Genomic DNA, 26,388 nt, shown 5'->3' on the forward strand with positions numbered 1-26,388 from the left:
ACCCGATCCTGCCTTATCTTATGTGAATAATACTACAATCTGTGACAAAATCACTTGTTCTGCTTAAAGTGCACTCTTACCAGAAATTATACTGATTATTAACAAAGTTGCTCCAGACTTCAACGTACGGTACCCCATTGGGATGGGCTGATATTTAGTATCTCCCCCAATCTTGCACATAGAAGATTTACAGTGTGTTACTTGCTTTACAAAATATAACTGAGCTACGGACAGCTAGTGAAGGAAGTTAGAAGCCCCCAGGGCCACGGTTAAAAAAAAAAAAAAAAAACGGGTATTTTTGAAAACACCCAACCCACCTGGGCCCATGTGGGTTTTTTCGAAATATTTCAATGTCTTTCGGGTAAAAATGTTAAAATATGATTTACATTTCAAGACTGTCATTGTCACAACTTGCAACAATTTTCTAGTTACTGCTGTCTTGAAAAAATGGCCGCCATTTTGAAATTTTGTACCTATTGGATCGTCGAGAAAATCTATACAGCAAATTTAGAATGTCTTGTGCTTCTACCCTCAAAATTTCAACTTTAAAATTCCGAAAATTGCACCCTGTAGCATGGATACTCGTTGTTTTGAAAAATGGCCGCCATTTTAAAATTTTATGCCGCCAAAATGTATAGAGCTAATTTAGTCTCTCGTGCTTCTACTCTGAAAATTTCAACTTGAAAGACCGGAAATTGCGCTTTGTAGCGTGGATATCAGCTTTTTTTTAAAGCCATTTTGTAATTTTACGTTGGTATGCCGGCAAAATCCATACAGGAAATCTAAAGTGTCTCCGGTTTGTATCCTGAAAATTTTTGTAAATGAACAAATATAGATCGAGTTATCCCAGGAGCCTCAGTGACGTTTGCCAAATATGAATACCAAATAGCTATATTAATTTAAAACAAAGACATAATTCATCAAAATGCCTTATATGAAATAAATATTTTTCAACTTAAAACAAATGGTTTTATTGTTGAAGTTCTCTTTCGATGCTTTGCGCGCTCAGTTACGGGAATTTCCCGAGCACTTATTGCAAGACTTTTTTTTTTTTTCGAAAGTTAATTTTAAACAATTAACAAAAATAGGTGTATAATTCATATTTTATAAAGTATATGTTTCAAAATGTCTTCAATGAAATTAATATCTACCAGCGTAAAATGAAGAGTTTTATTGTTGAAGTATTCACTTCCAATGCTTTGTGGGTTCAATTGCGAGAATTTCCCGAAGACATCTTTTGCGGCGGGTTTTCCCTGAAAATGCAGCTTGCTTTACTGCACATCGAAACTTCCATTAATACTTAAGTTTGAATTCAGCACTTGAACTAGAAAGCGTTACGTAGTCTTCGGAGCTCCGAGCATGTAGCTTCTTACATTTGTCAAGAATTTTTACGCTATTGCTGGTGTTGATTCTACAGAATGCTTACTTGAAGAGGAGCAACAAATGACTGAACTAAACTGTTGTTGTTGGAAAACCAAATTTTATTGAATACTTTTGTTACCATCAAAGGTAAGAAATAATACTAATAGTTTTACTAATATATTTACATATTTAATGTTAGTATCGGCACCTATGACCTTAAACCCGTCAATGTATGAGGGATAACGTCCCTCGGCGGCGCCGAGTCAGGGAGCACACTATTCACGGAAAATATTTTCTAAAATATAAAATTGCATATTTTACCTCAAATAGGATATAAGCATAATCCATACATTAATTTGTTCTATAATTATCTCAAGGTAAGGTGAGTTTTTTAATCATTCTCTCAGTGCATTCAAAACTTTATAAAGATCTTAATGTTGAATGTTGTTGTCTACTTTAACATGAAAACATCTAATTCCCCCAAAGGAAGTTCAAAATCGGATAAAAATAACTTCCAATGTGATCACCTTAGTTGTACCAATAATATACTAACAAAAAGGTCAAAAACCCAGGTGGGTCCAACCCGAAAAAACCCAGCGAACGGGTTTTTTCGTGCTGGACACACTTGGGCAAACCTTGCCCAGAGCCCTTGTACTTCTACCTTTATCACAATTTAGACAAAAACAAGGTACACGGTTCTGGAACCATGAAACGAGTTGGGGGAGATACTAAATGCCATCCCCTTTCTGTACCCAAGTTTAATATTTAATTCATATAGTATTGCCGAACGAGCGTTAGCAAATGAAGGCAGGTTAAAGCCCCGCAGGACCTGTGTTCTAGAACCTTGCCCTGGCAATCAAACATAATCTTTTGAATTGCGACCGTTTGAAATTTTAAAGAAATCTACTTTCTCTTGCGGCTCTGTACCAAAAGTTGTATTTGAGACTAATTTTCAGTAGTGTAAAAGGGTTCACTGGAGCAGACGGTTCTACCAAATAGATTTTATGGTTAAAATACGATGTGTCGATGTGAAACATTTTTCGTGAAGCAATAACAGGGTTGGCTGGTTTAAACAAAAACAAAAACAAAAAAAAAAAAAAAAAAACCAAAAATGCTTTAAATCGTTGTGCATGTTGTGTCATGTTGACGTTTCCACATATCAAACCATCCGCATTACGTTTATCTACTTTTCACCTTTTAATCAAGGGGTCCCGAGTTCAATTCTCGGTCGAACTACAACCCATCTTTCAAGTGTAAACCAAGTAGCAATTCGAGGTCCATACTGTATCTTAAGTCAGTCTGATTAACAGTAGATCGGTTGCAGTGTGACCATAGTCAGCAGACATCGTTGGCCATAATTGCCAATGTAAGTGAATCGCATGTACTGAAATGAATTTCTGAACGGAGTATCTACCTCAAACTGAGTTTTTCATTTATTTTTGTTTTAAATCATGTTACTTTGATTAAAATTTGTATCATAAGGGAGTCAAAATTTATGCCAGAAATGTGTGTCAGGAGCATCTCAAGTTAGGAAAATGAAACTTCATATATAAATTCCTCAATTGAACACGTGTCTGAGAGTTTCCGAAAATTCTGCTTCTTAGGGAGAATGGGGATATCTCTATATTTTGTCCTCCACATTCAAATCGACGCTGTGCTTGGGGTCCCGGGTTCGATCCCAGCCCCCGCCAAGTGAACTTTGTGGTGGACAAACACCGTGCTCGTGGGTTTTCTCGGGGTACTCCCGTTTCCTCCCACTTTCTTCATTCCACCATTTCACTCATCTCTCATTATCACCGTCTCCTTTAGCCTAACAGGCATAACCGTGGGACGTAAAACTCAAAGATTTCATTTCAAATCGACGCTATCTGTTTCATCATAGGGAACATAGTTAAGGTGGAGGATCATAATAAGACATGGATTCAAAGTGTCAGCCGAAACAGTAACGAGCTTAAGCAGCTACAGGCACGACGTATGTGATTTCAGCATCTCAGAAAAGAGAAATTAGCAGGGCTTTCCAACCCTTCGCTTCGCAACCCAACACTGTTAGTACACAAAATTTCTCACAACACCGATTCATTAATATTAATTATAAAACAAAGATAGCTTATTTTAGCCTTTTATTTAGTTAGGTAGGTAGAGCGTTTCTGAAGACAGAAAGTGGTCCAATGCCGTTGCACTTCTTTCAATGAAAAGTGTGGTGATCTATGTATTTGTCAAAGTATGGTAGTCGTGTTCTTTTCTGAAATAATAAGTATAAATATTGAATGTGTCTGTTCGAAAATGAAGTTTACAAAAGGATATTAAAATTGTGAATAAAGTTTGATTCGTGTACGGTTTTCTAGGTACTATCATAATAAGCCTAGTACCTATTATGATGATACTAGGCTCCTGTGGGTTCCTGTGGGTGATGAACGTGGGTTCCTGTCACCACGGCATGGCGCGTCCTCAGGTTGCGGATCGAGGAGAAGGCCTCTAGATATAGAGGTTAGCTGCGAATATACTGAATAAGCAGTCGCGGACAGACGACTAGGAGTGGTCCTCCAGCTTGGGGGTTTGGGTAAGGCTAACACCCTCATCCTGTAAAAAAAGGTACTTGTTCAGAAACATTCACAAAAGCCTCGGACAAGGACTGATAACTTGGCACGACATCAGCAAAAGAAAATGGACATGAGATTTGGAACATGGAATATTAGAAGTCTTTATAGGGCAGGCGCGTTAAAATCTGTAACGAGTGAGTTAGAGAAATACAGGATGGACTTAGTAGGAGTTCAGGAAGTTAGGTGGGAAGGAAATGGATCTGAGAATTCCGGAAATTTTACGTTCTTTTACGGGGAAGGAAATAAAAATCACCAGTTAGGAACAGGGTTTTTCGTTCACAAACGAATATTACCAGCAATTAAACGGGTTGAATTTGTTACTGACAGACTTTCTTTTATTACTCTTAAGGGACGGTGGTGTGATATTATTGTTTTAAATGTACATGCTCCAACTGAAGATAAGGGTGACGATATAAAAGATAGTTTTTGCGAAGAAGTGGAACGGATATTTGACCAACTCCCGCGATACCATATGAAGATTCTATTAGGGGATTTCAATGCGAAGGTAGGACGAGAGGATATTTTCAAACCGATCATAGGAAACGAAAGTTTGCATAAGGAAAGTAATGACAACGGTGTTAGACTCGTGAACTTTGCAACATCCAAAAATCTAATCGTGAAGAGTACAAAATTCCCACATCGCGACGTTCATAAATACACTTGGACATCACCAGACGGAAAAACACATAATCAAATTGATCACGTTTTAGTAGATAGAAGAAGACAATCTAGCATAATTGACGTCCGGTCGTTTAGAGGGGCTGATTGTGACACTGATCACTACCTGGTAGCAGCGATAATACGGGAGAGATTATCGTTGAATAAAGGTAATACTCAATGTCCGAAAACGGAGAGATTTAATTTAAAGAAATTAGAAGAGAGCCAGGTAAGAGAGGAATACCAGATTGAAGTTTCGAATAGATTCTCGGTTTTAGAAGACTCGGAGTGCACTAGTGTTGAGGATACTTGGATTGAAATTAGAGATAGCATTAAAAGTTCAGCAATAGAAAAACTGGGACACGCGGAAATACGTAGGAACAAACCATGGTTCGACCAAGAATGCATTAAACTAGTAGAGAAGAGAAAACAGGCAAAATTACGGTGGCTACAAAATCCGAATGAAATAACTACACAAAATTTCGCAGATATCAGGCGGGAAACTTCCAAAACTTTTAGAACAAAGAAACGGGATTTTTTGAAAGCTAAAATTAAGGAACTTGAAGATAATAGTAAAAATAAAAATATTCGGGACATGTATAAGGGGATCAGCGAATTTAAGAAAGGCTATCAACCTCGTGCTTATATATTAAAGAAATCTGACGGAACAGTTCTCACTGATACGGATAGCCTCTTAAATAGATGGAAAGATTTCTTTGACGATTTGCTGAACACGCAGCCAAAAACTAATGTGCGTGGAGAAAAGGAGATACACACCGCAGAACCGTATATTCCAGAACCCAATCGAATAGAAGTGGAAGCCGCTATAAAGAAATTAAAGAAACACAAATCTCCGGGTGTAGATGAAATTCCGGCTGAGTTAATTTTAGCTGGAGGCGAAAAATTGTGGAACAAGATACACAAACTCATTCTCCTTATCTGGAACAAGGAAGAATTGCCACAAGAGTGGAAAGAGTCAATCATTGTTCCAATTCACAAGAAAGGCGACAAAACTGACTGTAATAATTATCGAGGCATTTCTCTTCTGTCAACATCCTATAAAATCCTTTCAAATATTCTGTTAGCAAGATTGACCCCATACGCAGATGAAATTATTGGAGATTATCAGTGCGGATTTAGACGAAATCGATCAACTATCGACCAAATATTTACCGTTCGCCAAATACTCGAAAAGAAGTGGGAATACAATACCCCGGTACATCAACTATTTATTGATTTTAGAAAGGCTTACGACTCGGTTAGGAGAGAAACATTATACAACGTTCTTACAGAGCTTGGAATACCGAGAAAGCTAATTAGATTAATTAAGATATGTTTAAGTGAATCCCAAAGTAAAGTCCGGGTAGGAAAATTTTTGTCCACGAGCTTCCACGTCGAAAATGGCCTGAAACAAGGAGATGCGTTGTCGCCATTATTATTTAACTTTGTGCTGGAATACGCCATAAGGAAAATCAAAGATAGCAACCAGGGCCTAGAGTTGAACGGCATTCACCAGGTTATGGCATATGCTGATGATGTAAGTTTAATAGGGGATGATACGAGAACAGTAGAAATAAATGCAGAGATATTATTAAACGCTTGCAGGGACATGGGTTTAGAAGTAAATGCAGAGAAAACTAAATACATGGAAGTGCGTCGGGACCGTAATACGGCAAATTGTGGAGGCGTTAAAATATTAAATAATACTTTTGATAAAGTGGATACTTTCAAATATTTAGGATCAATATTAACAGACGAAAATCATATTCACGAAGAAATTAAATGTCGACTAAAAGCAGGGAATTCGTGTTACTATTCGGTTCAAAATCTCTTGTCGTCGCGAATTCTGTCGAGGAATTTGAAGCTTAAAATATATAAAACGATAATCATGCCTGTTGTTCTGTATGGTTGCGAAACATGGTCGCTTACTCTGAGGGAAGAACATAGACTGAAAGTATTTGAGAACAGGATCCTGAGAAGAATATTCGGACCCAAGAGGAACGAGAATGGGGAATGGCGGAAGCTTCATAACGAGGAACTACATAGTTTATACGGTTTACCCAACATTGTTAGGGTCGTCAAGTCTAGGAGGCTTAGGTGGGCAGGTCATGTAGCTAGAATGGAAGAAAGTAGAAACGCTTTCAAAGTCTTGACTGGTAGACCCATAGGAAAACGACCATTAGGAAGACCTAGGCGCAGATGGGAGGATAATATTAAGATGGATCTCGCAGAGATAGGAATACAAAGTAGAAACTGGATCCAATTAGCTAAGGATAGAAGTCAGTGGAGAGCTTTTGTGAACGCGGCACTGAACCTCCGGGTTCCATAGGCCATAGAGTTAGTTAGTTAGTTATCATAATAAGCAACATTTTTCTTGTGCCTGCAATACAATTCCTTTGTACCAGCCTATTTCTATTTGTTTTAACTGAAGTTGTGTTGGTTTGTTGTTTTTCAGGAGCACGTTCACTTTCATGTGATCCTAAAAAGTCGAAGAAACCGGATATTAACCCCTGCAAAGTACCACCACGGAGGGCACAGCCATGTAAACCGAAGGCCAGCGTTTGCAAAGATGAGTTCAAACCGAAGGTTCCACCGCCAGCTTCCAAAAGCAACTGGACCAAGCTACTCTTGCTCACCGGTCTATTGTTTGGCACATTCTCATTTGCGGTACGTACAGTTTTTTCTTCTTAGTTTGTACCACGATTATGCTCCGAGACTAAAGGAGACGCTGAGGAAAATAATGCACGAAATAGTAGACTGAAGAAAGTAGGAGGAAACGGGAGAACTATGATAAAACTCACATAGTGTTTGCCCACCACAGACCCGACTTGGCACGAGCGGAGATGGAACCGTAAACCCCACACTAGAGTTATACAACTACTTCAGTTACTTTAATTTGTGGTTCGTAGATATAATGCATACACTAAATTATTGTTCATTCCAGTATTTAAGAGTTCAGCTTGTAATCCTAAAGTATATGAGTAGGTAAAGTATGAATATTAAGGTAATTGATGGGAAAATGTCTGACATGTTTTTCTGTACGAGTTCAGTAGAGGTTCTACAACAGAGACATTCAGACAAATCTGTGCAGTGTATAGAGGACGTTATTTCTGAAAGGACCAGCTGCAAATGGTTGGACACATCTCAGAATGGAAATTTTGTCCTGAGCGATGCCCCACGTTCTTTCTGGTCGTCCATCTCATTTTGTTGAGGACGACCCATTTGAACTACTTAATCCTCCTTGATGCACGTCAAAACACCTGGTAGTTGGCTAGGGAGATATGGACAGCGGACAATTGTACGACACCTTCTACGTATGGGAAAGGTTCAGAAACTAGATTCGTGAGTGCCTCGTCCATTCAGGGCAGACAACAAGAACCAGCGTGTTGCCTTATCTAGTTCTTTGCTTATTTCCCATCGTGAATCGTAGCCTCCGACTGCAGTCCTTTCTCTCACAAATTGTTACCCGAGATGAGAAATGTACGTGAACTTCAGGCAGGAGGGGAAATGGGTCAGCCCAAACAGAAAGGCAACAGAATTTGCATCCCAAGAAGACAATGTTGTGTTCTAACCACAGTGAACTCCTATCCCGTAATCGTACCATGAATGCTGCTGGATCCTGTGATTCAACCCCTACGTGTTCATGCAGCACTTCAAGAAAAAGACTGAATTAAACTACATGGCATCATCATCCACATAAACAATTCATGACAATAGTTACCATTAAGCAGCTTCAATGGGAGGTTCTTCCTTATTGCTGTGGCGGTGTGTTCCCCAGTTGTGGGTCCTGTCGAATGCATTCCATGGCACATTGTTCTAAAACGAGTAGCTGCAAAATTTCGTTGACTTCTGTGCATACAACGATGGGAAAAGTGCATAGTTTCAGAGGTAGGACAGTCCAAAGGCGTAAAAATCCACATTTCAACGCGCGTTTATTTTGAACACAAAAATCCGTAGACGGAATAGTCCGTATCAGAGTAATGGATTTCATACATATGCCATCCAAAAATGCATATCTCAGCATGTGCACTGAGTGCACAAGAAATTCCCTTCTCAAATATAAGTTACTTTAATTTCAACATGGGTCCAAAGTAGAAAAAAGTTAAACCTTAACATAAATGAACACGGAATGCTTCGGCGGGAAGTCGGAACCGTTAGGGACCATCATTACTACGGTCCCTTCTGCTCGGAATAACGTGTGCTGCGAAGTTTTGTTTCACGCTTATACATTTAAAAAAAAAATTAAAAAATGAATATACCGTGGTAAAATACATCGCAGCACGCTTATTCCGAATACGAGGAACCATGAACCTAGCGGTTCCTAACGCTTCATACTTCCCATCGAAGCATTCCGTGCTCACTGCTGTCAAGGCTTACGTTTTGCCAACGTTCAGTCCAACTTGAAATCAGAACATATCTGACACTTCTGTTAGGAGCACGTCTGGCAATTATGCTCTGTAGGGAATATCTTACGTACTCATTGCGCATGCTAAGGTATGCGGTTTTGGATGGCATAGGTCTGAATTCCATTACAGTGATATGGACTTCTCTTCCACTGTTTTTCGAGTTTGAAATAAACACGTGTTGAAATATAGTTTTTAACGCTCAAACTATGCACTTTTCCCCACGAGTCCATATGGACTTTTTTTTTTCTTTCTTTCTTATTTTAATGTGAGGAATGATCTCTTTCGGTTTGTCGATATAATACATTAGTAGTTAACACTTTGTATATTTATTCTCCTACTTTTAGTGAATCATAATGAAGCTCCATTGAATGAATATTAACTGGCCATTTCCCATCCAAGAAAAGTACGCAGTAACATACAATAATATAAATTAACATGTGCTTAGAATTTAAATGGAATAGTTTTCAGAACTTTTTCATGTAGTAAAAGCTAAATGTAAAATAATTACTAGTACCTAAGGCAGTTAGTGAGAAGTCTCTGCTTTTTTGTGTTAATTTCCTCAACTAGCCAATTTGATAGGGGTTATTAATAATAACTTTTCTGTATTATTTATATATATATATTTATTTATTTAATATTAGTACTAGTATATTTATTTAATATCACCAGTTGATTCTGTTCAATGATGGTAGCATAGACAGAAACCAAGTTTTTAACCTTTAGGATGCGATTTCATGTAAAACATTTGCACTCAATTGAATTATATTGATTTCAGTACACTATTATTTACAAACATCATCCTCGTAATAGCCTCTTTTGAATTTTATTTTAAGTTTCGTGTATTATCAACCGAGACTAATCAAATTTGCAATTTTGCTGACATTTTGCACCAATATTTGTTTCAAATTGCCTGAGGATATTTCTTTCATAAAACTAAAATTACAATAGAAATTGACCCCGTTTACCCTTCTTAGGAAGGGAATAAGAGAAAATCTAAAACTCGCGGTCTGTAATTTTTAATGCAAAGTGTATATACTGAATGTCACAACTTTTAAAGCGAATCCTCACATTCGGCATTTTCCAAACAAATAATCCGAAATTTGAATATTAGTACAGACCCCTGACCTAGCAATACATTTGATTATTACTACGCTCCTTTTCTGCTATAGGAGCGAGATTTTCGAAACCGTTGAAACATTGTTTTCGGTTAATTTTAATGAAGAGTTATCCTCTTTAGTTTCATTTTCCTAACTTCAAGGATTTGCGATATACTCTTTTCTTAGCAAAAAATATTTGAACTCTCGTTCACTCCTATACAGGACATATATATATATATATATATATATATATATATATATATATATATATATATATATATATATAAAGCCTTTGCTTTCTGACAAAGGAACATTCTGTACTAATTCATGTTTCTATGTAAAATATGGATTTGGAAAGTAGTAAATAGTCGTGGAAAAACTTGAAAACTAACCCCTGTTATAGTTACTAAGCTGAACTCATACTTTCCTATCTAATTCTTCTGAGAAAAATAATACCTTCCTTTTCTTTTATGAAAACTCGTGTTTAGTACTGTTAAAAAGGATAGTACTTAATCCTTTGTGTAAAACAGTTAATCACTTTTCCACACTTCAACAAAACAGACTTCTTGGAAAAAGTATAATCCACCGATTAAATGTTACTCTCAGCCAATCTTCTGCGTAAATATTGGATGAATTCCCGGATAATTCTTGATTCATATATCTATTTAGTTGTATACGTAAGTATTCAGTAAAATGCGAAGATATCGTGTGAAAATAGTTTTTGAAGGCTAGTTCCACAGGAAAACAGGGAAATGAACTGAGCATCCGCTATATCAATTTTAAGATGCTACTGAAAAAAGTGGCAGAATACACTGAAACTGTCTGAGTCATTGTAATTTGAGATTGAGTGTAAGAATGTTGTTATTTGTAAAAGTTAATTGTTAATTTGTTTGTTAGGCGTACAAGTACGGTTTGTTTGGAGGCGGTGGTGGTAAAGGAGGCGCAGGTGGTGGTGGAGGAGGGGAGGAGTCAGGTGGAGAAGTAGAAGATGGAGAACCAGTGACACCAGAAGAAAGGCGCCGACGAAGACGACAAAAGAGTAAGGAATATTTTTCATTTCGTATTGTTTGCTCTTATGAATTCTTAAAAGAACTGAAGCCTAGCAAGTGTTTCATAGTATAAATAGCTAATAATGGCTCCAGCAGCTCCCAGTGTTAGCTTAGGGTTCTTCAACGAACTTAAAGTTCGTTACTAAGTTGTCTCTGTGTCTTTGTGTGTCTGTCTGTTTCTTTGTTATTTGCGAATTTTTCAATTTTTGATCCCTCCATTCCATAGAGCATTAAAAACTGTCTCAAAGAAGGGATGGAATTTTTTCCCATCACTCTTACCTTTCCCAAGATATTGGCCAAAAAGGTTCGGATTTCGGGATATTTAAGGAGCCATATCTCGAGAATTGTAAGTCATAGAGAAATGATATTGGTGTTGAGCAATACTTAAGAAAATGGGAAACAATTTGCTAGCAAATAGTAACCAGTGGCCATTGGCCAACTGGCCACCGTTTCCCAGATATTGGCCAGAAAGGTTCGGATTTCGGGATTTTTAAGGTGCCATATCTCAGGAACCCTAAGTCATAGAGAGATCATATTTCGCGATTTTTTTTAATTTTGAGCATGTGCCCTCGTAAAACAACATATTTTAGAATGCTTTAAGAGAACTCTTAAACAAAACATGTGGTACAAATTTAGCGCTCAAGGAAATTATAAATGGATAGATATATTAAAGAATTGTTTAATGAATATTATAATAAAGTACATAGAACAAGTGGTATAAAGCCTGTAGAAGTTAATAAAAAAAATAATTCTTGTAAGTTAATCCTGGCAATGTTCTTGGAGCATTCTCAACTGGTTAGAATTTTAATTAATAACTTAAAAGACAATGAAGAATATAAAATATGTAAAAAGGGAGCCGGGTAGTATTTAGAAAACGCTATTGTATGAACTAGAATTGTTTTCAACATCTTTCGTATATTATATAAATTAGAGTGCCCAACTAGTGTGACACCACAAACTGCACATTCAAATTTTCGGTTGATAAGAAAAGCTTTGGAAACTATTATTACCGTATTTAGTAGCGTTTTCTAGATATTACTTTGGGGGAGGGGAGGGGGGGCATATGACTCAGAGGTAGAGCACTTACCTCTAGTGCATGGTTACCTTGTGAACAACATCGTATTCCTCGGTTTTCTGCCACATTCTCATTCCACCAATTGTTCGGTTATCATTCAGTTGCCTTAACCTAAAGGGCAAAGAGACGTGGAACGGTAAGAAATATTTTCTACACACTGCTTGACTTATTTTCTACATTTTTCATGTTCTTCGTTGCGTGTAAGTTAACTCATTGAAATTTTAAAAAGTGAGAGTGAGCTTAGGTGAATGGCCTTCAGATCTTTTGGAGATTAGTCAGGAGGGCTCGAAAAATTTTCTTGTGATCTAGGACTAATTCTGGAAACCAGACACCCTAATAATACAAGTTTTGGCCTGAAATAATATTTAAAAGTATGATTGGAGAGTAATGCCAGATTCTGAAATTTCACTCCTCGCTTCACATGAGTCTTTCCTTCCCACTGGCAACTTAAACGAAACAATTTATCAGTCGAGATCGCTTCGAATCCTGTGTTCTAGTATTTGATCTTGCACTTTACATCAGCACTGTTATAGTACAACAAACTTCATCTCAATGAATCTAAGACAGAAACCATGCATTTCTATCTTGATAATATGCCATTCTGTAAAACTTCTGAGAATCTTATCAAGATCCAAACCTAAACTGGAATTTATATATTGAAAATCTATGTAAAAGATTATCTAGAATATTGTTTTTTAATTCGCAAATTAAGAATAACATTTGCTGAAACCTTGCTTCTTACACTACATTATGGTTTGTTTCATTGTCGTTTACAATACGGCATATTATTGTGGAGTAATTCATCGGGTGTACAAACTGTCTTCAAATGACAGAATAAAAGGTTTGCCTGATACTGTATCATGTAGACCATTCTTTAAGAAAATGAAGATCATGACAGTTCCTTCTTTGTATATTTTTAGATGCTTTATGCACGTTAGAGAAAATCAGGATGGTGTTAGTTATCGCAATAATGTTCACTCATATATTACAAGACATGAAGATGATTCGAATACCCCACATGTTAGGCTAAATACAACACAAAGAAGCTATAAATATACAGGCTGTATAATGTGTTACCAATACATATTCGACGGACGTGTAATGCCGATTTCGGAAACCAATGTAAAAAAATTTCTTGTACATAATGTTACTTATAGTATTAATGAATTTGAAGATAAATTTAAACATAGCAATCTGATTTTTTGTATATTATTGACACACTGTTGCAACATTCGTTGTTTAAGGACCACAAGAACTATTCTATGCTATTCTGTTCTGAGTTTTTCATGATTAATCTGGAAGGAACAAAATTTTACTAAATAAAGCAAAATCACAGGTACAAAGGTACATTTCGACACCCCCTCCCCCCCCCCCCACACACACCTTGGAATTTCGAAACAAAACCTATCCAAACGTTTGTTCTATGTTTGTATAGAAATGTACTGCAGAGATTCATTTCATTTCGAAACTGCAAGGTGGGAGGCTGCCATTTCCACAGCCCCTACTTTAAAACCTTTATATATTTGTACCGCAAGTGATATAAACGAAAATTTTTGGGATACATTCCGGTACAAACGTAGTACAAACAATTGGCATAGATTTTGTTTCAAAATTCCAAGGTGGGGGCTGCCGTTTCCACAGCCCCCACTTTAAAACTTTTATATCGTTGTACCAAAGTGGTGCAAACGAAAATTTTCGCGATACGTTCCGGTGCAAACGTAGTACAAACGTTTGTTTCGAAATTCCAATGTGGGGCTGCCGTTTCCACAGCCCACCACTTTAAAACTCTTGTAACTTTGTACCGGAAGTGGCACAAACAAAAATTTTTGCGGTACTTTCCGGTACAAACGTAGTACAAAAGATTGGCATAGGTTTTGTTTCGAAATTCCAAGGGGGGGGGGACTGGCGAAATGTACCTCAGGTACAACATAGAATAAAGTGATATGATAAGCAATATTTTCACTTCAATGGAAATATATTTGAGATCAAATTTAAAGTGGGAAGTTTGTAAGGGCTTTTTTTCAATCATCGGTGAATACAAAAATCAGAACTGCCGGCATGTAAACAGTAACGTCAAAAAAGCTAGTGACCAGACTCGAGTTTACAATCGCCATGCGGATCGTAATTTTTCGAGCCCTGTTCAACGTTTCATGAACTATTGAGGTCAGGAAAATCTGAGAAATAAGTTTGTGGGTATACTGATTGTGCATCACTTAATAATAAACGTAGCGACAGATTTCCGTTTTACCATTTTGGTGCATAAATTAAGTGCAATTCTAACTTTTAGTATGTCATGATTAGTTTGAAATTATGTAATTAAGCATGTTTGTTTGTTTGACAGAAAGGAGACGTGCTTTGGTGAAGATTCCTGAAAGTTCCTCCGACATTCCAAGCACCGTACCTTATCTGCTAATTGGAGGTGGGACGGCGTCATTTGCTGCATTTCGAGCAATTAAATCAAAGGACCCAACGGCAAAGGTTAGTATGAGTGCAGTGGATATTGCTAGCTGTGTTTCACAAATTTTGTAGAAGTATTTTGAACATCATATTTCGTTTCGCAGTTATAAGTGCAAAAAACTTGTATTGATAATAACTGTTCAGGACGATGTCTCTGAAAACGTAGATTTTTGTGTTTTGCCGATTCGAAAACTTCATGGAGAAAATAGACTGCTCACAGCGTACACAAAAAATAATGAAAAATGCCAGTTTTTTAAAGCAGATTACTTGAATGCTAATGGAAATTAGTCCTCGAGTTCTTATTTACTGTTCTGCAAAACTTTATATATATGTTATACGGTGGTGCAATTCAAATACATTATAAACATATTTCACAAAATTATAAATAAATATTACAATTATGTAAATATTAAAAGTAGGTTTGTTACAACATAGGGAAAAAAACTAGGAAAGTTTTGAAAAATATCCTTTGTCTAATGATACACATTATTTTGTTACCTCATTCCTTTAATAAAAGAGATCGAATGTTCAGGCACTAAAACTATGGGAAATAGGCACTTAAAATTGACGAGTTTGATGCAATAAAAGCGTAAGTCTGAAACATGCAGTTGGAGAAAAACGATGTTGAAAATTTAAGTAGTGTTTTTTTCTTCTTCTTCTTCTTCTTACACAAAACAATGTAATATGCAGCATTTTATTCCGATAATGAATTGAAATTAGGCTAATCAATCATGGCAAAAGCCACAAATGCGTTTGATGCAAAAAGGACGTAAACTCGCTTATGCCCTTATTATATCAAACTCCTCAATTCAAAAATAGGCACTAAAAGCATGGAAATTAGGAACTTATAATTAAAAAATAGGCGCTAAAAGTATGGAAAATAGGCAGGCAGTAAAGACGTGTTCGTAAGGAAGATAAATATCTAATGAAATTGTGTCTAAATAATCTAGAAACATACCTCTCATCTTTTTGTAGGGAACATGTTATTCTAAAGAAAAAAGTATCAAATTCTTTCGAGTTGTATCTAATAAATAAATGTCGCTTCGCACGGAGTCCAACACTTTACACGCAACAATCAAGAGAAGGGAAATATTGTTCATTTTTAATTAGATTAGATTTGATTGGGTTAAATTTGAGTTTAGCGTTCCGTTGACCCCCAAGGCTATATGGGACGTGGAATCCAAACCACATGATCTTTCACCGGAAATTGAACCTAGTCCTCCCGCGTCCCATTTAAATGAGTAGACCATTATTAAGTATACAATGATACTTTGGAATTCAAAGTGAATCCGTTCCAGAGCCTCGTTTGAGTCCCAAGAGATTTTTTACCTTTTAAGTAATACAGACTTGATTAACTCGTTCCTGAGTCGCACAAACTCGAATTTTCAAAATGATTTTTAACCGTAAATGCACTGGACTTTTAAAGAAAAAGTATTAACATATCATATTTTGTATATAAAACGTAAATTTATAGTTTTAGAAACATAAAAATCTGTATTTACCGTAAAAACGAATAATAATGTTGTAGCTGGAGGAGGACAGAGATTATTGCTTGGAAGGTGAGTGAACTTACATCATAATATCAGGTAACAGCGTTTGTGAGAAAGCGTGTCCATAAACAAACAGCGTGATGGTCGTTCGGATTCAAATGTATTCGAATTTTAGGATTAATGAACCGTGTGAACAGCACCGTATTTTGATTTAATAAGTATTCATAATTCATCTCAACGAATGGTTAATTATTATTTCACGTGATAGCGATATATGGGGCAATCCAAGTGAAATCCACCAATGATGGTTGCTGACAAATTTTAGTTTTTTATTAATTTTTTCTACCTAAGTTTGTACCACATTCAGAGAGTTAAAACCAAGTGTTCATTTATTTTTTAGCCGCGCAGGTTTTGTCGTAACGGCCATTTTGTATATACGCCTGAGCTATTTTGAACTTTTCAGAGGATTCCGTTAAGCGCTATAACTTCTTAGGTTTTAAAGATAGTAAGTTCAAACAAAAGCATATGAAAGATAATGGAATGGACTACATTTTGTGTTCTGTGCACATTGACATGTACTTTAGAACATCACAGAAAAAAGCTCTGAACATTGAGGTTGAAAATGAAACGAAATAAATGAGACTCACCTTCAATTTTTTGTCTACGTAGAGACTAGATAATAGACAACGTCCCAAAAGAAGTTTCAGATCTGAGAACCATATACTTGATTTTTTGGAAATGTTTCAACATTGCGAATTCTCGAAAAATAAAGTATTTCACCCTCAAATATCTCAGGAAGGTCTCAAGTAAAAAATCTCAAATTTGCACAAAATAGACGATAGTTGTGCAGTAATAAATGGGTAAAATTGCATCACTGAGACTTGAATAGTGTCTGAGTTATAAGTTTTTTCTTCACTGGGACTTAATATCATGAAGCGTGGATATGAACTTTGTAACACAAGTCAAAATAACATGACAGTAATGTTTAATGGGTAAAGTATGCATAATTTATGAATCAAATCTTATACAAAAAACGAAATGCGTCTGTTGCTTCTTTTCTGCCTATAGCGCTCCTGTTAAGACAGTAGTGAGGTAAACAGTTAACTAATTTGTGTAGAGTTTAGCACTGATATTGAAAGTACGACCTGTAGGAGTTGTGAATTCTGTGGGTCTGAGTTTCCGGAGAACCTTAAATGATTGGCATCCACACTTTGTCATTCGCAGATAGTTTAAAAGAGGTTCTTCGGTCATGGGGATGGAAAAAGTGAACAAAAAGATCGTTATCTTCCTGACTGATGTCTCCGATTCTCCCAATCCGCCATTTCGCGGCGTAAATACAATCTTGGTATCATTAGGTGCAGTTGGCAGCATGCTATGTTCTGGAATTACTGAAGTACTTCAATCAATAAATTCACCTGATTGTGAGTATTCATAACATTTAACCTGTGTTTGCATCATAGGTACAAACCTATTATATGATATATATACAAGTAGCAAATCTCGAATTTCTTGCTGTTTGACTACACTTCTTCTGATGAAACAGATAAATTGTATGCCTGAGATACTATCAACACAAAACCTGTACATCTGTTCAGCTGTTAAAATCGCGAATTTCACATCATTGCAACAACTTATAACTCAGAAACTACTCAAGTCTCAGTGATGCAAGTTTACCCACCTCTTACTGCACAACTATCGTCCATTTTGTGCAAATTTGGGAGTTTTCACTTGTGTCCTTCCTGAGACATTTGATGGTGAAAATTCGCAATGTTTAAACATTTCCAAAAAATCGAGTATATGGTTCTCAGATCTGAAACTTGTTTGGGACGTTGTTTACTATCTAGTCTCCATGTAGACAAAAGATTAAAGGTGTCTCTCATTGTATTTCGTTTCAAACTGTACATTCCAAAATGGCCATTTCTAGGTTTCCAATATTCAGAGCTACTTTTGATACGTTCTAAAGTACGTCTCAATGTGCGCAGAACAGAATGTTGTCCATTCCATTATCTGTCATATGGTTTTGGTTTGAACTCATTAGCTTTAAAACCTAAAAAGTTACAGCGTATAACGGAATCCTCTGAAAAGTTCAAAATACGCACACGCGTCTATACAAAATGGCCGCTACAAAGAGACCTGCGCGGCTAAAAAAAATAAATGAATACCAGTTTTCAACTCCCTGAATGTGGTACAATCTTAGGTAAAAAATTGAAAAATAAATAAATTTTGTCAGCAACCTTTGACCTCGAAATTGGTTGATTTCATTTGGATTGCCCCACATACAAGTTGTCAATTGATAATTTTGTGTTTGGTCGTACAACGCGGTTTTCAAAATCTGAAACTATTTTCACAGATATGACTAGAGCATTTTAATGATTTTCACCTTTGGCCACTTGTCGTATTCCCTTTAATTTGTCATGGTAGAGCGCTTACTGTTGGTGCATAAGATCCCTGGTTCGATTCCCCTCTGTGGTGGACAATAGCATGTCCGTGGGTTTTCTTGGGGTACTCCTATATTCTTTTCCAATCAATTCTTCCATCATGATTCACTTGCTTTCTTAGCCTAAAAGGCATAATCATAAAGATCATCATCATCAAAGATATTTTGCCATTATTGGCAAGTTACTCGCCGCAACTGACAATCTTGCATGTTTTACGGTCTTTTGCCCCATTCAGTACAATACTCCACACAAAGCATTTTATGACTTTTTCTAAAGAAAAAGTGCTGGATTCTGAACCAAAAGTGATTTTTGTTACGTCTTATTACGTTCATATTATCAAAAGAGGAAAGTGATCAACAAGAACTGGAACTTGAATGAAGGGTGTGGGGAAAAAAGAAGGAATGTCACAATTGTCGAGAAAATTGCGATTTAATATTGAAAACTGCGTAAGAAGAATAGGGTTAGTTACATGTTTTGCCCCTTTTTACATGGACATTTTTACATCTACGTATGCATGGCATATACAGTCAAATAGTACCAAGAGTCACCAACAGAAAGGACAAAGCACCCGAAAAAGCACATACATGGACATTCCTTGTTTTTTCCCGTTACCCTTCATTTGTCTCTGAGAATTGGTAACTTACATTAAAATACCATTGTATTGATTTAATCAATAAGTACAAAATATGCTTATCTTTGTAGTAATTAAGGAACTGATATCAATATAGTAATCGTTTTACAAGGACTTAAAGTTTTACTATCGTGGGTTTTCTTGGGGTTCTCCCGTTTCCTCCCACTTTCTTCATTCCACCATTTCATTCGTTACTCATCATCACCGTCTCCTTTAGCCTAACCAACATAACCGTGGGACGTAAAACTCAAAGATTTCATTTCATTTTCAAAGTTTTACTAAAACCAAGGATTTTAAATGTGCAGAAGGAGAAAAGGTAATAAAAGACTCAAGTTACTACAACATTTGATTTAGTCCAAGCAATCGTTTTAAATGTTAAATTTGGTCAGTTTTCTTTGACTCTTCCTACTTGTTAATGTAGAGAGATGAAATACAAGCAAAAAGGGTTTACTAATTACAGGTTGCAAGATGCCGGTTAGTAAAAAAAGTCATGAAGGTACAAGGATAATTTATTTTTAAAACTACTGAAAGTGCTTAAGTTATGGATACAGAAGACTGGTAGTCAACCATCAACCGTAAAACAATAATAGTTTTCTGAAAGGACCTGTACTGAAGATGGCAATAACTATTGCGGAAATGTACTCAGTTGTTTAAATAAAAGACTCCTTTTGAGTAGGTGAAAGTGTTTAACATTGATTGTATTAAGTCGAGCAACGATAATACTAACCCTTAGTATTGCATATTACATTCAACAGCCGTAACCACACGGGGTCACCGTCAGAGGTCTCTGTCGCCTCAAGGCGATTATATGTGATAGCGTTTGTGCCTGCTGGTTGTTGGTTTTGAAGCGATTCACCATCGTTAATATACTCTCAAAATAGCATTTTTGCTTTAAAACTTGCAACATTGTAACATCTCAAGGTGTCTTTCGGTCACGAAAGTCACGAATGTCACGGAATCAGAAAACTGTCATGAAAGTCACGAAAAAGTCACGAAATTTAGCTTTTGGGCCACGATTTTTTTTTAACTGTGCACATGTAAGTACAGACTGGAAAATTTTGTTCTCTAAAACATCAAAATTCAACACAAAAATGTCTATGGTCGGCTTTAGACGCTACCAAATCGCAAGCAAAGTACGTTTGTATCGCATGTATGAAAATTCAGCCAAATTCGCTCTTGAAAATGTTAGGAAATTTGATGATTTGGTAAAGAAAAGGTCACGAAAAAGTCACGAAATTTAGCTTTTGGGTCACGATTTTTTTTAACTGTGCACATGTAAGTACAGACTGGAAAATTTTGTTCTCTAAAACATCAAAATTCAACACAAAAATGTCTATGGTCGGCTTTAGACGCTACCAAATCGCAAGCAAAGTACGTTTGTATCGCATGTATGAAAATTCAGCCAAATTCGCTCTTGAAAATGTTAGGAAATTTGATGATTTGTTAAAGAAAAGGTCACGAAAAAGTCACGAAATTTAGCTTTTGGGTCACGATTTTTTTTAACTGTGCACATGTAAGTACAGACTGGAAAATTTTGTTCTCTAAAACATCAAAATTCAACACAAAAATGTCTATGGTCGGCTTTAGACGCTACCAAATCGCAAGCAAAGTACGTTTGTATCGCATGTATGAAAATTCAGCCAAATTCGCTCTTGAAAATGTTAGGAAATTTGATGATTTGGTAAAGAAAAGGTCACGAAAAAGTCACGAAATTTAGCTTTTGGGTCACGATTTTTTTTAACTGTGCACATGTAAGTACAGACTGGAAAATTTTGTTCTCTAAAACATCAAAATTCAACACAAAAATGTCTATGGTCGGCTTTAGACGCTACCAAATCGCAAGCAAAGTACGTTTGTATCGCATGTATGAAAATTCAGCCAAATTCGCTCTTGAAAATGTTAGGAAATTTGATGATTTGTTAAAGAAAAGGTCACGAAAAAGTCACGAAATTTAGCTTTTGGGTCACGATTTTTTTTAACTGTGCACATGTAAGTACAGACTGGAAAATTTTGTTCTCTAAAACATCAAAATTCAACACAAAAATGTCTATGGTCGGCTTTAGACGCTACCAAATCGCAAGCAAAGTACGTTTGTATCGCATGTATGAAAATTCAGCCAAATTCGCTCTTGAAAATGTTAGGAAATTTGATGATTTGTTAAAGAAAAGGTCACGAAAAAGTCACGAAATTTAGCTTTTGGGTCACGATTTTTTTAAACTGTGCACATGTAAGTACAGACTGGAAAATTTTGTTCTCTAAAACATCAAAATTCAACACAAAAATGTCTATGGTCGGCTTTAGACGCTACCAAATCGCAAGCAAAGTACGTTTGTATCGCATGTATGAAAATTCAGCCAAATTCGCTCTTGAAAATGTTAGGAAATTTGATGATTTGTTAAAGAAAAGGTCACGAAAAAGTCACGAAATTTAGCTTTTGGGTCACGATTTTTTTTTAACTGTGCACATGTAAGTACAGACTGGAAAATTTTGTTCTCTAAAACATCAAAATTCAACACAAAAATGTCTATGGTCGGCTTTAGACGCTACTAAATCGCAAGCAAAGTACGTTTGTATCGCATGTATGAAAATTCAGCCAAATTCGCTCTTGACAATGTTAGGAAATTTGATGATTTGTTAAAGAAAAGGTCACGAAAAAGTCACGAAATTTAGCTTTTGGGTCACGATTTTTTTTAACTGTGCACATGTAAGTACAGACTGGAAAATTTTGTTCTCTAAAACATCAAAATTCAACACAAAAATGTCTATGGTCGGCTTTAGACGCTACCAAATCGCAAGCAAAGTACGTTTGTATCGCATGTATGAAAATTCAGCCAAATTCGCTCTTGAAAATGTTAGGAAATTTGATGATTTGGTAAAGAAAAGGTCACGAAAAAGTCACGAAATTTAGCTTTTGGGTCACGATTTTTTTTAACTGTGCACATGTAAGTACAGACTGGAAAATTTTGTTCTCTAAAACATCAAAATTCAACACAAAAATGTCTATGGTCGGCTTTAGACGCTACCAAATCGCAAGCAAAGTACGTTTGTATCGCATGTATGAAAATTCAGCCAAATTCGCTCTTGAAAATGTTAGGAAATTTGATGATTTGGTAAAGAAAAGGTCACGAAAAAGTCACGAAATTTAGCTTTTGGGTCACGATTTTTTTTAACTGTGCACATGTAAGTACAGACTGGAAAATTTTGTTCTCTAAAACATCAAAATTCAACACAAAAATGTCTATGGTCGGCTTTAGACGCTACCAAATCGCAAGCAAAGTACGTTTGTATCGCATGTATGAAAATTCAGCCAAATTCGCTCTTGAAAATGTTAGGAAATTTGATGATTTGGTAAAGAAAAGGTCACGAAAAAGTCACGAAATTTAGCTTTTGGGTCACGATTTTTTTTAACTGTGCACATGTAAGTACAGACTGGAAAATTTTGTTCTCTAAAACATCAAAATTCAACACAAAAATGTCTATGGTCGGCTTTAGACGCTACCAAATCGCAAGCAAAGTACGTTTGTATCGCATGTATGAAAATTCAGCCAAATTCGCTCTTGAAAATGTTAGGAAATTTGATGATTTGGTAAAGAAAAGGTCACGAAAAAGTCACGAAATTTAGCTTTTGGGTCACGATTTTTTTTAACTGTGCACATGTAAGTACAGACTGGAAAATTTTGTTCTCTAAAACATCAAAATTCAACACAAAAATGTCTATGGTCGGCTTTAGACGCTACCAAATCGCAAGCAAAGTACGTTTGTATCGCATGTATGAAAATTCAGCCAAATTCGCTCTTGAAAATGTTAGGAAATTTGATGATTTGGTAAAGAAAAGGTCACGAAAAAGTCACGAAATTTAGCTTTTGGGTCACGATTTTTTTTAACTGTGCACATGTAAGTACAGACTGGAAAATTTTGTTCTCTAAAACATCAAAATTCAACACAAAAATGTCTATGGTCGGCTTTAGACGCTACCAAATCGCAAGCAAAGTACGTTTGTATCGCATGTATGAAAATTCAGCCAAATTCGCTCTTGAAAATGTTAGGAAATTTGATGATTTGGTAAAGAAAAGGTCACGAAAAAGTCACGAAATTTAGCTTTTGGGTCACGATTTTTTTTAACTGTGCACATGTAAGTACAGACTGGAAAATTTTGTTCTCTAAAACATCAAAATTCAACACAAAAATGTCTATGGTCGGCTTTAGACGCTACCAAATCGCAAGCAAAGTACGTTTGTATCGCATGTATGAAAATTCAGCCAAATTCGCTCTTGAAAATGTTAGGAAATTTGATGATTTGGTAAAGAAAAGGTCACGAAAAAGTCACGAAATTTAGCTTTTGGGTCACGATTTTTTTTAACTGTGCACATGTAAGTACAGACTGGAAAATTTTGTTCTCTAAAACATCAAAATTCAACACAAAAATGTCTATGGTCGGCTTTAGACGCTACCAAATCGCAAGCAAAGTACGTTTGTATCGCATGTATGAAAATTCAGCCAAATTCGCTCTTGAAAATGTTAGGAAATTTGATGATTTGGTAAAGAAAAGGTCACGAAAAAGTCACGAAATTTAGCTTTTGGGTCACGATTTTTTTTAACTGTGCACATGTAAGTACAGACTGGAAAATTTTGTTCTCTAAAACATCAAAATTCAACACAAAAATGTCTATGGTCGGCTTTAGACGCTACCAAATCGCAAGCAAAGTACGTTTGTATCGCATGTATGAAAATTCAGCCAAATTCGCTCTTGAAAATGTTAGGAAATTTGATGATTTGGTAAAGAAAAGGTCACGAAAAAGTCACGAAATTTAGCTTTTGGGTCACGATTTTTTTTAACTGTGCACATGTAAGTACAGACTGGAAAATTTTGTTCTCTAAAACATCAAAATTCAACACAAAAATGTCTATGGTCGGCTTTAGACGCTACCAAATCGCAAGCAAAGTACGTTTGTATCGCATGTATGAAAATTCAGCCAAATTCGCTCTTGAAAATGTTAGGAAATTTGATGATTTGGTAAAGAAAAGGTCACGAAAAAGTCACGAAATTTAGCTTTTGGGTCACGATTTTTTTTAACTGTGCACATGTAAGTACAGACTGGAAAATTTTGTTCTCTAAAACATCAAAATTCAACACAAAAATGTCTATGGTCGGCTTTAGACGCTACCAAATCGCAAGCAAAGTACGTTTGTATCGCATGTATGAAAATTCAGCCAAATTCGCTCTTGAAAATGTTAGGAAATTTGATGATTTGGTAAAGAAAAGGTCACGAAAAAGTCACGAAATTTAGCTTTTGGGTCACGATTTTTTTTAACTGTGCACATGTAAGTACAGACTGGAAAATTTTGTTCTCTAAAACATCAAAATTCAACACAAAAATGTCTATGGTCGGCTTTAGACGCTACCAAATCGCAAGCAAAGTACGTTTGTATCGCATGTATGAAAATTCAGCCAAATTCGCTCTTGAAAATGTTAGGAAATTTGATGATTTGGTAAAGAAAAGGTCACGAAAAAGTCACGAAATTTAGCTTTTGGGTCACGATTTTTTTTAACTGTGCACATGTAAGTACAGACTGGAAAATTTTGTTCTCTAAAACATCAAAATTCAACACAAAAATGTCTATGGTCGGCTTTAGACGCTACCAAATCGCAAGCAAAGTACGTTTGTATCGCATGTATGAAAATTCAGCCAAATTCGCTCTTGAAAATGTTAGGAAATTTGATGATTTGGTAAAGAAAAGGTCACGAAAAAGTCACGAAATTTAGCTTTTGGGTCACGATTTTTTTTAACTGTGCACATGTAAGTACAGACTGGAAAATTTTGTTCTCTAAAACATCAAAATTCAACACAAAAATGTCTATGGTCGGCTTTAGACGCTACCAAATCGCAAGCAAAGTACGTTTGTATCGCATGTATGAAAATTCAGCCAAATTCGCTCTTGAAAATGTTAGGAAATTTGATGATTTGGTAAAGAAAAGGTCACGAAAAAGTCACGAAATTTAGCTTTTGGGTCACGATTTTTTTTAACTGTGCACATGTAAGTACAGACTGGAAAATTTTGTTCTCTAAAACATCAAAATTCAACACAAAAATGTCTATGGTCGGCTTTAGACGCTACCAAATCGCAAGCAAAGTACGTTTGTATCGCATGTATGAAAATTCAGCCAAATTCGCTCTTGAAAATGTTAGGAAATTTGATGATTTGGTAAAGAAAAGGTCACGAAAAAGTCACGAAATTTAGCTTTTGGGTCACGATTTTTTTTAACTGTGCACATGTAAGTACAGACTGGAAAATTTTGTTCTCTAAAGCATCAAAATTCAACACAAAAATGTCTATGGTCGGCTTTAGACGCTACCAAATCGCAAGCAAAGTACGTTTGTATCGCATGTATGAAAATTCAGCCAAATTCGCTCTTGAAAATGTTAGGAAATTTGATGATTTGGTAAAGAAAAGGTCACGAAAAAGTCACGAAATTTAGCTTTTGGGTCACGATTTTTTTTAACTGTGCACATGTAAGTACAGACTGGAAAATTTTGTTCTCTAAAACATCAAAATTCAACACAAAAATGTCTATGGTCGGCTTTAGACGCTACCAAATCGCAAGCAAAGTACGTTTGTATCGCATGTATGAAAATTCAGCCAAATTCGCTCTTGAAAATGTTAGGAAATTTGATGATTTGGTAAAGAAAAGGTCACGAAAAAGTCACGAAATTTAGCTTTTGGGTCACGATTTTTTTTAACTGTGCACATGTAAGTACAGACTGGAAAATTTTGTTCTCTAAAACATCAAAATTCAACACAAAAATGTCTATGGTCGGCTTTAGACGCTACCAAATCGCAAGCAAAGTACGTTTGTATCGCATGTATGAAAATTCAGCCAAATTCGCTCTTGAAAATGTTAGGAAATTTGATGATTTGGTAAAGAAAAGGTCACGAAAAAGTCACGAAATTTAGCTTTTGGGTCACGATTTTTTTTAACTGTGCACATGTAAGTACAGACTGGAAAATTTTGTTCTCTAAAACATCAAAATTCAACACAAAAATGTCTATGGTCGGCTTTAGACGCTACCAAATCGCAAGCAAAGTACGTTTGTATCGCATGTATGAAAATTCAGCCAAATTCGCT

At 36.0% G+C, this 26,388-nt stretch overlaps 1 protein-coding gene across 1 annotated transcript in view; it reads left to right on the forward strand.

Moving 5' to 3' along the window:
- The window catches only part of AIF (Apoptosis inducing factor), an 84,488-nt gene that overhangs the window by 4,492 nt on the left and 53,608 nt on the right, over positions 1-26,388 (forward strand). The window contains exons 2-4 of the mRNA XM_081737651.1: positions 7,075-7,286; positions 11,020-11,161; positions 14,588-14,724. Of these exons, the coding sequence (XP_081593777.1) occupies positions 7,075-7,286; positions 11,020-11,161; positions 14,588-14,724 (491 nt within the window). The remainder of the gene's footprint in view (positions 1-7,074; positions 7,287-11,019; positions 11,162-14,587; positions 14,725-26,388) is intronic.

Source organism: Thermobia domestica, chromosome 14 (assembly GCF_964235325.1).
Source record: "Thermobia domestica chromosome 14, izTheDome1.hap1.1, whole genome shotgun sequence".
Lineage (NCBI taxonomy): Eukaryota > Metazoa > Arthropoda > Insecta > Zygentoma > Lepismatidae > Thermobia > Thermobia domestica.